General features: G+C 40.8%; 1 protein-coding gene across 2 annotated transcripts in view; it reads left to right on the top strand.

The window, feature by feature from the left end:
• Nucleotides 1–9955, top strand: part of LOC115214322 (sorting nexin-33) — a 198411-nt gene extending 188456 nt beyond the window's left edge. For both annotated transcript variants that reach the window (XM_036505074.1, XM_029783502.2), the window contains exons 14-16: nucleotides 2846–2935; nucleotides 4585–4791; nucleotides 9160–9955. In XM_036505074.1, the coding sequence (XP_036360967.1) occupies nucleotides 2846–2935; nucleotides 4585–4791; nucleotides 9160–9207 (345 nt within the window). In that variant the 3' untranslated portion in view covers nucleotides 9208–9955. The remainder of the gene's footprint in view (nucleotides 1–2845; nucleotides 2936–4584; nucleotides 4792–9159) is intronic.
• The last annotated feature ends 2329 nt before the right edge of the window (nucleotides 9956–12284 follow it).

Raw genomic sequence — 12284 nt, 5'->3', positions numbered from 1 at the left:
ATATATATATATATATATATATATATATATATATATATATAAATGTATGTATGTATGTATGTATACCTTATTTACCTGTTTATTAACCACAGTATTTTAGACTTGATCTTAACTGAAAAAACAGGAGTGTGACTTACAGACAGGGCAAAACTCACATCAAATTTGAATATGAAATGGAAAAAAAATTTGTACCAAGATTTAACACTGAATTAGGGGTGTGACTTTACGTGAGTAAATATGGTGTGTGTGTGTTATAGGACTGAATATTTAAATTAAAGCCCTATCATCCGGCCATAGAAACCAAGCCAAAACAGACCATGGAACCTGGTGCAGCCCCTCGCCTTACCAGCTCCTGTCAAACCTTCCAACCCATGCCAGCATAGGGAGCAGATGTTAAATGATGATGATGATAATGTTTTATCTGTAATCTTTAAGCTTCATTTTTATCTTAAATTTTTATACTTTCCCACTAATTTAAGAAATATAAGAATATTTCACCATTAAAAATTACATAGGCACCGGCTTGGCTGTGTGGTTAAGAAACTGACTTTGTAACCTCAGAATTTGAGGTTCAGTCCCACTGCACAGCTCCTTGGGCACTGGGCCAACCAATGCCTTATGAGTAAATTTAGTTGGTGGAAACTGTGTAGAAGACTGTTGCATATGTGTGTGTGTATTTGTTTGTTTGCCCTTCCCCAACACTTGACAACCAGTGTTGGTTTGTTTACATCCTTGTGAATTAGTGGTTCAGCAAAAGAGACTGATAGAGTTAAGTACTGGACTTTGAAAATAAATTCGGCTAAACCTGTCAATGCAGTGCCCCAGCATGGGCACAGTTCAATAACTGGAACTAGTAAGGAAAATGAAAAGATACCCGAGTTGCAGAATGGTTGGGAAATTCTTAAGAGTCTTTGATGCCTTACCAAAGAATTTCATTAAATCAATCTCTGTGCATTTCTGCATGGTTGTGAGGCTTAGCACCTCTCATTTGCCAGGTTTTCTTTATATCCAGTGGGATGTGGCTTTAGGAATACCCCTCACCCCCCTCCTTGAATACCATTCGACAACAGACAGAAGAATTCTTTGTTAAAAGAAATAAGAAGCAAATTATTTTTACAATATCTCTGTATTTTTCTAAAGCACGTAACTTTATATTAAATTATTATTATCATTAATTATTATTATTATTATTATTATTATTATTATTAATAGACATTGCACAGTATCCAATATCGTGAGGTTGTTGATTGAAGATATTGTGTCATACCAGGGGGTTTGTACTGTTTGTCAAGTCACAAGGACCTCAGACAGACAGTACTTTACACAATATGGGTGCAGTTCTAAGTAATGCCGATTTTTGCAATACATCGAGATTGTAGGTTATCTCTAAGGTTTCCTGATGTTTTTTCTGATTGGGTAGTATTGAAGCCAATGCACCGATAGCAATTGAGATAACCTTTATGTTCGACTCTCATATTATTATTATTATTATTATTGTTGAGTGAGAGAGCAGTGCATGCCATCAATGTGACACTGGGGTAAAATATACGAAGCCCAGTATACCCATCATGACTACCCGTCTGATAAGGATACACTAGGCACATGCATCACAATCATATGTGTGCAACATGGTGATCTCATATCAAGATAAACAGCACATGACCTTGCAGGTGAGGCCCAATTAGAATTTTCTTCTGGTCGAATAACCTATCCTGCTCAAAAGGTCCCTGAATAAGGGTTGCTTAAGGATGTTGAACGAAGCACCCATGTTTCCAAATGTGAATTATTCAAACTCCAAAGAATCCCTCTCAACACATGGCTATGATGCTCCCCCACTACTTCTGCTCGTGATCAGAGATGCACATATCGTCAGCCACTAAGGGACATGCTCAACTGGTTAAGGTCAAACAACTGACAAGCAAATCTGTGGTATTGGGCAGAATATTTGCTGTAGCCCATCTTTTATACCAAGACAAAGCAATGTACATGATAAGATTTCCAATCAATTAAGATGAGAAGCCATGAGAGCCACTGCCTGGTACTGCATCATATTATTATTATTATTATTATTATTATTAACATCATTAAGGTAACGAGCTGGCAGACTCATTAGCATGCTGAGCAAACTGCTTAGCATTTCATCCCATCTCTATGTTCTGAGTTCAAATTTCACTGAAGTTGACTTAGCCTTTTTCTCCCTTTCAGGGTTGATGAAAGAAATACCAGTTAAGCAATGGGGTTGATGTAATTGGTTTACCTCCTCCCTCAAAATTGCTGGCCTTGTACCACAATTAGAAAATGGGAGAACTATCTGAAACGATAAGAGATCAGCTTCAGCACATTGTGTTACTGTGTTACGTCCCCTTATGTTTTAACATCAAACTTTCTTATGGTCTAACTTGCCTTTGATCCTTCTGAAATCAATAGAATTATTTCCAGTCAAGTGCTAGGGCCCATTCTATCTGACTCTGTTGCTCTGTGGCCTTGTATCCATGTCAAGAGTCATTAAAAATGGTAAAATTCTTTTCAAGTTCATTCTCTAGTTCCTTAATCAGAGAACTAAATTCTCTTTTACTCCACTCACAGGATGAACATAGTTCTAATGTAGCTGAGAAATACATGACCTACGCTTTCAATTTACTCCACATCTTAAATACATTGTGTTTTAGAAGAGAATTGGTATTTTAGTGCCATGTTTCATAATTCTTCTACTTCACATATTCCATATTTTCACATATTTTTTTGTACTTTAGTTAAGATAATTGTTTCATTAATTTTTGCTTGTTTCCTGACTCAAACATAAACTGATATTATTTTTGTACTTTTTTTTTCTTTTTCTAAACAGCCTCCAAAAGACAGTATCAGCCTTATGGAAGGCCTTAATGAATACAAAGGGATTTTGTCTGTTTATCCAGATGTCCTAAAAGTGCACGAAGTGAGTTCAACAGTTTTTTTACTCCATTACTTTTCATTTACTCTTTTACTCTTTTACTTGTTTCAGTCATTTGACTGCGGCCATGCTGGAGCACCACCTTTTAGTCGAGCAAATCGACCCCAGGACTTATTCTTTGTAAGCCCAGTACTTATTCTATCGGTCTCTTTTGCCGAACCGCTAAGTGACGGGGACGTAAACACACCAGCATCGGTTGTCAAGCAATGCTAGGGGGACAAACACAGACACACATACACACACATACATATATATATATATATATATATATATATATACATATATACGACGGGCTTCTTTTCAGTTTCCGTCTACCAAATCCACTCACAAGGCATTGGTCGGCCCGAAGCTATAGTAGAAGACACTTGCCCAAGATGCCACGCAGTGGGACTGAACCCGGAACCATGTGGTTGGTTAGCAAGCTACTTACCACACAGCCACTCCTGCGCCATTATATTTAATAAGGCAAAAAGCTGGCAGAATTGTTGACACATCAGACTAAATACTTGGTGACATTTCTTCCATTTTTGTATGTTGTGAGTTCAAATTCTACTGAGGTCAAGTTTGCATTTTGAGATCTATAAAATAAGTACCAGTTGAGCCCTGAGGTCAATGTAATCAACTTCCATCTGCCCTCAAAATTGGAGCCTGGTGCATCTGTTGGCTCTCCAAACCTCACTCAAACCGTCCAAAATTAGAAAATTATATTTGGTGCTTTCACATCATCACCACCCACCACCACCACAGATTTAGACCAGATATGCTTTTCATACCTGATGCTCGTTGCCAGGCCTGCCTCACTGGCTCCTGTGCTAGTGGCATGTAAAAAGCACCAACCGATCATGACTGATGCCAGTACCCCTGACTGGCTCCTGTGCCGGTGACACATAAAAAGCACCAGCTGAACATGATTGTTGCCAGGCCCACCTTACTGGCTCCTGTGCCGGTGGCACATAAAAAGCACCCACTACACTCTCGGAGTGGTTGGCGTTAGGAAGGGCATCCAGCTGTAGAAACACTGCCAGATCAGACTAGTGCCTGGTGCAGCCTTCTGGCTTCCCAGACCTTAGTCAAAACCATGCCAGTATGTAAAAAAAGACATTAAACGATGATGATGATGATGATCATCATCATCATCGTTTAATGTCCCACTTTCCATGCTAGCATGGGTTGGACGGTTCAACTGGGGTCTGGGGAGCCCGAAGGCTGCACCAGGCCAGTCAGATCTGGCAGTGTTTCTACAGCTGGATGCCTTTCCTAACGCCAACCACTCCGAGAGTATAGTGGGTGATTTTATGTGCCACCGACACAGGTGCCAGACGAGGCTAGCGAACGGCCACGCTCGGATGGTGTTTTTTATGTGCCAGACGAGGCTGGCGATCGGCCACGATCGGATGGTGTTTGTTACGTGCCACCGACACAGGTGCCAGACGAGGCTGGCGATCGGCCACGATCGGATGGTGTTTGTTACGTGCCCACAGCACGGAGGCCATTCGATGCGGTACTGGCTACGGCCACGTTCGGATGGTTTTCTTATGTGCCACCGGCACTGGTACCACAAGATTCACAAAATATGAAGTATGATGAATATTTCTGGTTTTACTAATGTGCACATTCTGTCTTCTGTATTCCAGGGAGCGATGGGCAAGCTGAAAGAATGCCAGAAACAAGTGGATGATGGGAAACTTGTTGAATCAGAAATGCAGAATATCTTGCTTCGATCTGACACCATTTCTTATGCTACTTTGGCAGAGATGAACCACTTCCATCAGGAACGAGTTCGAGACTCCAAAGCGTTGATGCAAAACTTCTTAAGACAGCAAATCATTTTCTATCAAAACGTAAGTAGTCTTGGCACTTCTCGCTGAGGCCCTTTATTTTTCATTTTTTTTTTAGTCAATAAAACTGCAGCCATGCTGGGGCGTCACCACTCTCTTCTTACTATTTTACTTGTTTCAGTCATTTGACTGCGACCATGCTGGAGCACCGCCTTTAGTCGAGCAAATCAACCCCAGGACTTATTCTTTGTAAGCCCAGTACTTATTCTATCGATATCCTTTGCCGAACCGCTAAGTTACAGGAATGTAAACACACCAGCATCAAGCGATGTTGGAGGGGACAAACACCGACACACAAATGTATATACATATATACGATGGGCTTCTTTCAGTTTCTGCCTACCAAATCCACTCACAAGGCTATAGTAAAAGACACTTGCCCAAGATGCCACGCAGTGGGACTGAACCCAGAACCATGTGGTTTGGTAAGCAAGCTACTTACCACACAGCCATTCCTGCGCCTTTTAGCCAATTTTAGCCAAACAAATCAATCCCTACACTTATTTTGTTTATATTTTGGGTTTTTTTTTAAGCCTGGTACTTATTTTATCTATCACTTTTGCCAAACCACTAAGTTACCGGGACATAAACACAACAACAGTAGTTGTTCAGCAGTGGTGGGACACACACACGTGTTGGGCTTCTTTCAGTTTCCTTCTACCAAATCCACTGACAAGACTATTGTCGGCCCAATGCTGTTGTAGAGGACACTTACCCAAGGTGCCACATAATGGGATTGAACCCAGAACCATGTGGTTGGGAAAGAAACTTCCTACCACACAGCCACATCTGCACCTATTGAATTTCTAATGAAAGAAATTATTATTTTTATTTTTTGTCTAATTACCAAAACATAAATCGTATCATTTAACATCCTCTTCTCCATGCTTGCATGGGTCAGATGGAATATTTGAAGCCAATTTTCTATGGCCAGATGCCATTCATGTCACCAAACTTCACCTGTTTCCAGACAAGGTGTGATATTTATTCATGGTCAGATATGTTTCGCAGAACCATTGGAAATGACTACACTGCTTGTATGACAGTGACAATCGTTTACAGCTGTATGGATGAGGACAGCTGCGTAAGGAAGTGCCGAGCTCTAACTGTGGAAGGGGTAGACTTGGGAAGATATAGGACAAAGAGGTGTAAAAGGATCTTCGGACTCTAGGCCTCACTGAAGAAATGACAAGAGACTGCGAGATGTGATTTGCTGTCCTCAATAAGACACATCAAGGCTAAGCAAAACTGCTGTCTTCCATACATACAGGCTTGTTCTTTCAGGCGCCGGTGCCAATTAAAAAGCACTGATGCCAGTGGCACATGAAAAGCGCCCAGCATACTTTGTGGTTGGCATTAGGAAAGGCGTTCGGCCATAGAAACCATGCCACAATAGATGGTTGGAGTCTGGACAGCTTGCTTCTAGCCAGCTCCATGTGAAGCCATCCAGCCTATGCCAGCATGGAAAGCAGATGATGATGTCAAGGCAAAGAGACAGTAATACACACACACACACAGAGGCTTCTTGTCAGTTTCCATCTACCATATCCACTTACAAGGTTTTAGTTGGTCTTGGGTTATAGTGAAAGAAACTTGCCTCAGATGCAATACAGAGGGACTGAACTCTCTGAACCATGTGGTTGGGAAGCAAGCTTCTTACCACACAGCTACACCTAAATATTATATCATCATCAACATTGTTACAACACTGACATTAAAATAACAGCAGCTGAGCTTAATCACCACATAAAGATTTCTAATTAGATTTATTTTTATACACACCACAATAAATATGTTATCTTAACTAGCGCCGCCTTGGCCGATGCCAGCGCTGCCTTGGCTGGCTTCCGTGCCGGTGGCACGTTAAAAGCACCAACCGATCGTGGCCGCTGCCAGACCCCCCCCCCTGGCACCTGTGCGGATGGCACGTAAAAAGCACCCACTACACTCACGGAGTGGTTGGCATTAGGAAGGGCATCCAGTCGTAGAAACACTGCCAGATCAGACTGGAGCCTGGTCCTGCCCCTGGCTTCCCAGACCCCGGTCGAACCGTCCAACCTGTGCTAGCGCGGAAAAACGGACGTTAAACGATGATGAACTCTTGTGACTCAAATTAATATATTTACTTAAAATTTGTTCAGTAGTTCCTACTTATTCATCTATTAATATTCTGCATTTTACTTAGTGATTCTCTCCTCTCTCTCTACTTCAGTAACCGTGGTGAAGATTCTAATAAGATTTCATAAGATCCACATATGTTTGAAGTTGTCTCCCTTCTTCAAGTATTTACTACTTTAAAAGATATTAGTCATTGAGTTGATGTTGTCCATTCTTCGCTACATTCCTAATCGTATCTTTATGCTCTTTACATTAAATATATCAATACTATCTTCATGATGCTGTCATTAACTCTAGTAAACCTGGTTTTTGTAAGAGCTCATGTCTCTCTATTTAACTGTCTTAAATACGACTTGTGAACTTTGGTTACAGAATATATAATTATATATATATATATATATATATATATATATATATACACATACATACAAGTTAAGATAACATAGGCGCAGGAGTGGCTGTGTGGTATGTAGCTTTTTTACCAACCACATGGTTCCGGGTTCAGTCCCACTGCATGGCATCTTGGGCAAGTGTCTTCTGCTATAGCCTCGGGCCGACCAAAGCCTTGTGAGTGGACTTGGTAGATGGAAACTGAAAGAAGCCCGTCGTATATATGTATATATATATAGGTGTGCGTGTATGCTTGTGTGTCTGTGTTTGTCCTCCTAGCATTGCTTGACAACCGATGCTGGTGTGTTTATGTCCCCGTCACTTAGCGGTTGGGCAAAAGAGACCGATAGAATAAGTACTGGGATCGAGTTGCTTGATTAAAGGCGGTGCTCCAGCATGGCCGCAGTCAAATGACTGAAACAAGTAAAAGAGTAAAAGAGAGTATATATATAGCTGTATTACCTATCACTAAACTCAGTGGTTAAAGCAAGGGAAATAACTCTGTTCGGCAGCAGCTACCACCTCCTGGATTTATTTGCCCTTGTATTTGCCCTGACTCTGCCAGTTCGCCGCCTTCATTCGTATAGATATAAAGAATCAGAATTGTGAGCACGCCGAGCAAAATGCTCAGAGGCATTTCGTTCATCTTTACGTTCCGAGTTCAAATTCGGTCAAGGTTGACTTTGCACTTCATCATCCGTCCCTTGAGATTGCAGGCTAAAACTCGAAACTGTTATTTCTATACCAGTTGAGAAATCAAAAAAGAATTAATTATTTTATAGAACGATTGACATTTAAATTCCAAATTATTCTTGTGTATCATTTAACAGATATGCACTTTATAGAATTATTATTCAGTGAGAATGGTGCTCTAGCACTTTTTCACCTCATTTATAAACTACTGTTATGGTCCTAAAGTTTTTTGTGTTGTTATTCCGACACATGAAAATAATTTTCATGATTTCTTGTCCAATAAATCGAGTTTCCTCTTCCAACATCAACACTTAAATTCCATGTGGTTCTTTGATTTGTTTGAGGCAACACCTCTACAATCACATGCTAGGGCACCCCCCCCCCGTAATGGGTTTAAGCCAAACAGATCTACCCCCAGGAATTGGTTTCAAAGTTTAGAGCTTATTCTGTTGGTTTCTTTTGCCTAACCAGTACGTGGGGATGTAAACAAACTAACACCGGTTGTCAAGGGGTGAGGCGGGGGACAGACATGCATACACGCATATATATGACAAGCTTTTTTGCAGTTCCTGTCTACAAAGCATTGGTTGGCCCAGGGGTATATTAGAAGACACTTGCCCAAGGTGTTGTGTAGTTCATAGGGATTGAACCTGAAACCACTTGGTTGCAATATGAGCGTCTTAAACCACCCAGCTATGAGAAACACACTATTACCATTAAACCAGTTACAAAACGGTTGTGTGGTAAGAAGTCCTTCCCAACCACATGGTTCTGGGTTCAGCCTTACTGCATGGCACCTTGGATAAGGGTTTTCTATAGCCTTAGGCTAACCAAAGCCTTGTGAGTGGATTTGGTAGACAGAAACTGAAAGAAGCCCATCGTCTGTGTGTGTGTGTGTGTGTGTGTGTGTCTTGGTGTCCCCCACCACCACTTGATAACTGGTGTGTTTGCACCACAGTGACCTAGTGGTTCAGCAAAAGTAACTGATGAAAGTTCTGGGTTTAATTCATTTGATTAAAAGTTCAAGGCAGTGCCCCAGCATGGCCACGGCAAAAGTTAGAGGGGTGTCTCTTGATTTTTTTGTTTGTTTGTTTTTCATCCCATTGATGATTAATTGGTAATTAACTGATAAATATGAGTAAACATTTTAATGAATTTATCTCTTTACAGATTACAAGCCAACTGGAAGAAAGCCTCAAGATGTATGAAACCGCATGAAGGATTTTATTCTCATTTACTATGTTTTGGAGTCAAGTATTTTATATACAAATATATATGTATATATATATATATGTTTCATTGTGTGAAGCTATGAGAAATGAATGAACACCACTGCTATGCAAATGGTCCTCACCTCCAACTTGCCAGCCTCCCCTCCTCTTTGATTTAACCAATCACCTACCCACCCCAGCCCTCTTGGCACCATTCATCATCAAATGGTAATTGCATGTACATATGTGTACCATGGCTATACACACTCACACACACACACACACACACATATATATATTGAACTGTCAAACAAGGGCCATTTGTCTGTCTCATTGAAGGTGTTCTAAGGTCAACCATGCTGTTGGCAAAACTGCTGCCTCTGAAAAAATATATGGAAATAATAAAAAAGCAAAAAGGTACCGTGGCTTGGTTCTTAAAAGAAAAGCAACATTTTAATCCATATTAATCCTCCTGTGTTTAGTTCACATTTAGCTGACAAGTTTCCCTGTCTACCCCACCCACCCAGGTACTTAGCTGTTTTGTACTCCGATTCACTTCTTTCTCCGTAAATATCATTGACTTGACCCAAAAAAAAAAAAAAGAGAAGAAAAACAGAAAAAAATGTGAAAAAATTGTGCTGAAAATGACAGCTGGTTCTTCATATTTGGAGTGGGTGGGGGTGGGGTGGATGGCGGTAAACAAGAAAAAGAAGAAGACTAACAATAAGACACCAAAAACAATCAACAAACACAAAGAAAAAAAGAAGTGGGAATTCTTCAATGGTCTATTCATTTTATTATGCTTGCATCCGTGGGTACATAGCGATAAATATACCCACCCTATATTTTCTTCAGGGATATATAGATATATGCATACACATATATATTATACAAGTGTATGTGTGTGTGTATATATATATGCACACACATATACACACTGTTACAAATTGTTTTATTTCTCACTCATTATTTTGAGTTTTGTTTACCAAAAAGCCAAAGAATATGTGAAAAACTTGTAAAACCCAAAAGAAAAAATGACCCCCACTACCACCACCACCACCACTAGGGATGTCTTTGTTTTAAATTGTATATACGATAATATACAGATATATTTGACAATTAACATGGTTGTTATTTTTCATGGGGTCTGCAAATAAATTTTGTTAAGCAATAACAATTACCATCCCTCTCTCTCTCTCTCTCTCTCTCTCTCTCTCTCTCTCTCTCTCTCTCTCTCTCTCTCTTGCAGAAGCACAAGCATCTACACACATGGCAGTAACTTCCGCCTACCAAATTCAATCACAAAGCTTCTGCTATAGCAGAAGACACTTGCCCAAAGTGCCATGCGGTGGCACTGAACCCTATTTGATGGAATATAAGATGCATTCATCGTCATTGTTTAACACCCACATTCCATACTGGCATGCATTGGACAATTTGATTGAGAACTGGTAAACCAGGAGGCTGCACCTGGCTCCAATCTGATTTGGCAAGGTTCCTACAGCTAGTTGCCCTGCCTAACGCTAACCACTCCGAGAGTGTAGTGGGGGCCTTTTACATGTCACTGACACAAGTGCCAGTCAAGTGGCACTGGCATCAGCCACGCCCAAATGGTTTTTTTACGTGCCACCTGGCGGCTCTCTTTTCCCCCAAAAAAAATTATTCTCAAAAAATTGCCTGGGCCCTATGCCAATCTGGGCTGCCTTAAATATTAATTCATTTGAAACCTTTTTCCTTGATTGTTCTCTGCCAAACTTGGGGTGCATCTTATATGCTTATGCATCTTTTTTAGCCATCAAATATGGTTTGCTACATATAACACAATAGCATTTAACCCTTTCGTTACTGAATTTATTTAGAAATGCCCTGTGTTTCTTTCAATTATTTTAAATATAACAAAGAATTTAGTAAAATAACTTAGTTATCATTCAGCTAGTGTTAAGAACATAAATTGGTGGAAGATTTTAATTCAAAATTTATGGAAACAAGACATGTATATTAAAGATCCTGAGCCGGGTTGGTAACGAAAGGGTTAAAGAGTCACACACTCTGCTGAAAAGTCCCTGGCTTTGGGTAAAAGAAAATACAAGAAGATCAGTTAATTATGATTTTATTAAACATATTCCTCTCTCAGATTCACACACTTATTGCAGCAATCCATCAGTTTTTCTAAGCACTGTAAAAGAACTCGGGAGGTTGGGCCTCCAACCAGGCCTTTCGCAATACCATTAAAACCAGGAGCTTTTCAGTACCTGCGTGTGTGTGAGTGAAAACATGTCTAGTGGTTAAGCATGTTGTGCTCACAATCATGGGATCGTGGTTTCAATTCACAAACTGGCTACACCTAGAAGCATATGGCCTAGTGGTTAGAACAGCGGACTCGTGGTCGGGGGATCGCAGGTTCGAATCTCAGACCGGGCAATGTGTGTGTTTATGAGCGAAACACCTAAGCTCCATACGGCTCCGGCAGAAGGTGATGGCGAACTTCTGCTGACTCTTTTGTCACAACTTTCTCTCACTCTTTCCTCCTGCATTTTGCAGCTCACCTGTGACGGACTGGCATCCCGTCCAGGTGGGGAACCCATACGCCAAGGAAACCGGGAAACCGGCCCTTATGAGCTAGGCATAGCTCGAGAAGGAAGGAAACTGGCTACACACTATGCTCTGGAACAAAACACTTCATTACATGTTGCCCCAGTCCACTCAGCTGTAAATGAGTGACATTGCTACTGACTAACCATCCAGTGAAGGAGAATGATGCCTAACCAGCAGAGTGGCATCATTCAAAAGCTAAACCAATGCAAAGTGAATTGTGATCACTGATGTATAACATCCAGCACTCTGTGGTCAATCACATAAGGCCCTATAACCACACATTTTCATACGTGTGTGTGTGTGTTTATCACAAACTTACCCATCTGGCTTCATGATGCTAAGAATGGTGAATCTATATCACAGAGCCAAGAGGGAGGAATGGAAATTGAAATTTTATTTCCTTGTAGGTGCAGGCGTGGCTGTGTGGTAAGAAGCTTGCTTCCCAACCACTTGGTTCCAGGTTCAGTCCCACTGCATGGTATCTTGGGC

This window comes from Octopus sinensis, linkage group LG7, assembly GCF_006345805.1.
Source record: "Octopus sinensis linkage group LG7, ASM634580v1, whole genome shotgun sequence".
NCBI classification, from domain to species: Eukaryota; Metazoa; Mollusca; class Cephalopoda; order Octopoda; family Octopodidae; genus Octopus; species Octopus sinensis.
The sequence above is the reverse complement of the archived record's forward strand: the minus strand, read 5'-3'. Positions and strand labels throughout refer to the sequence as shown.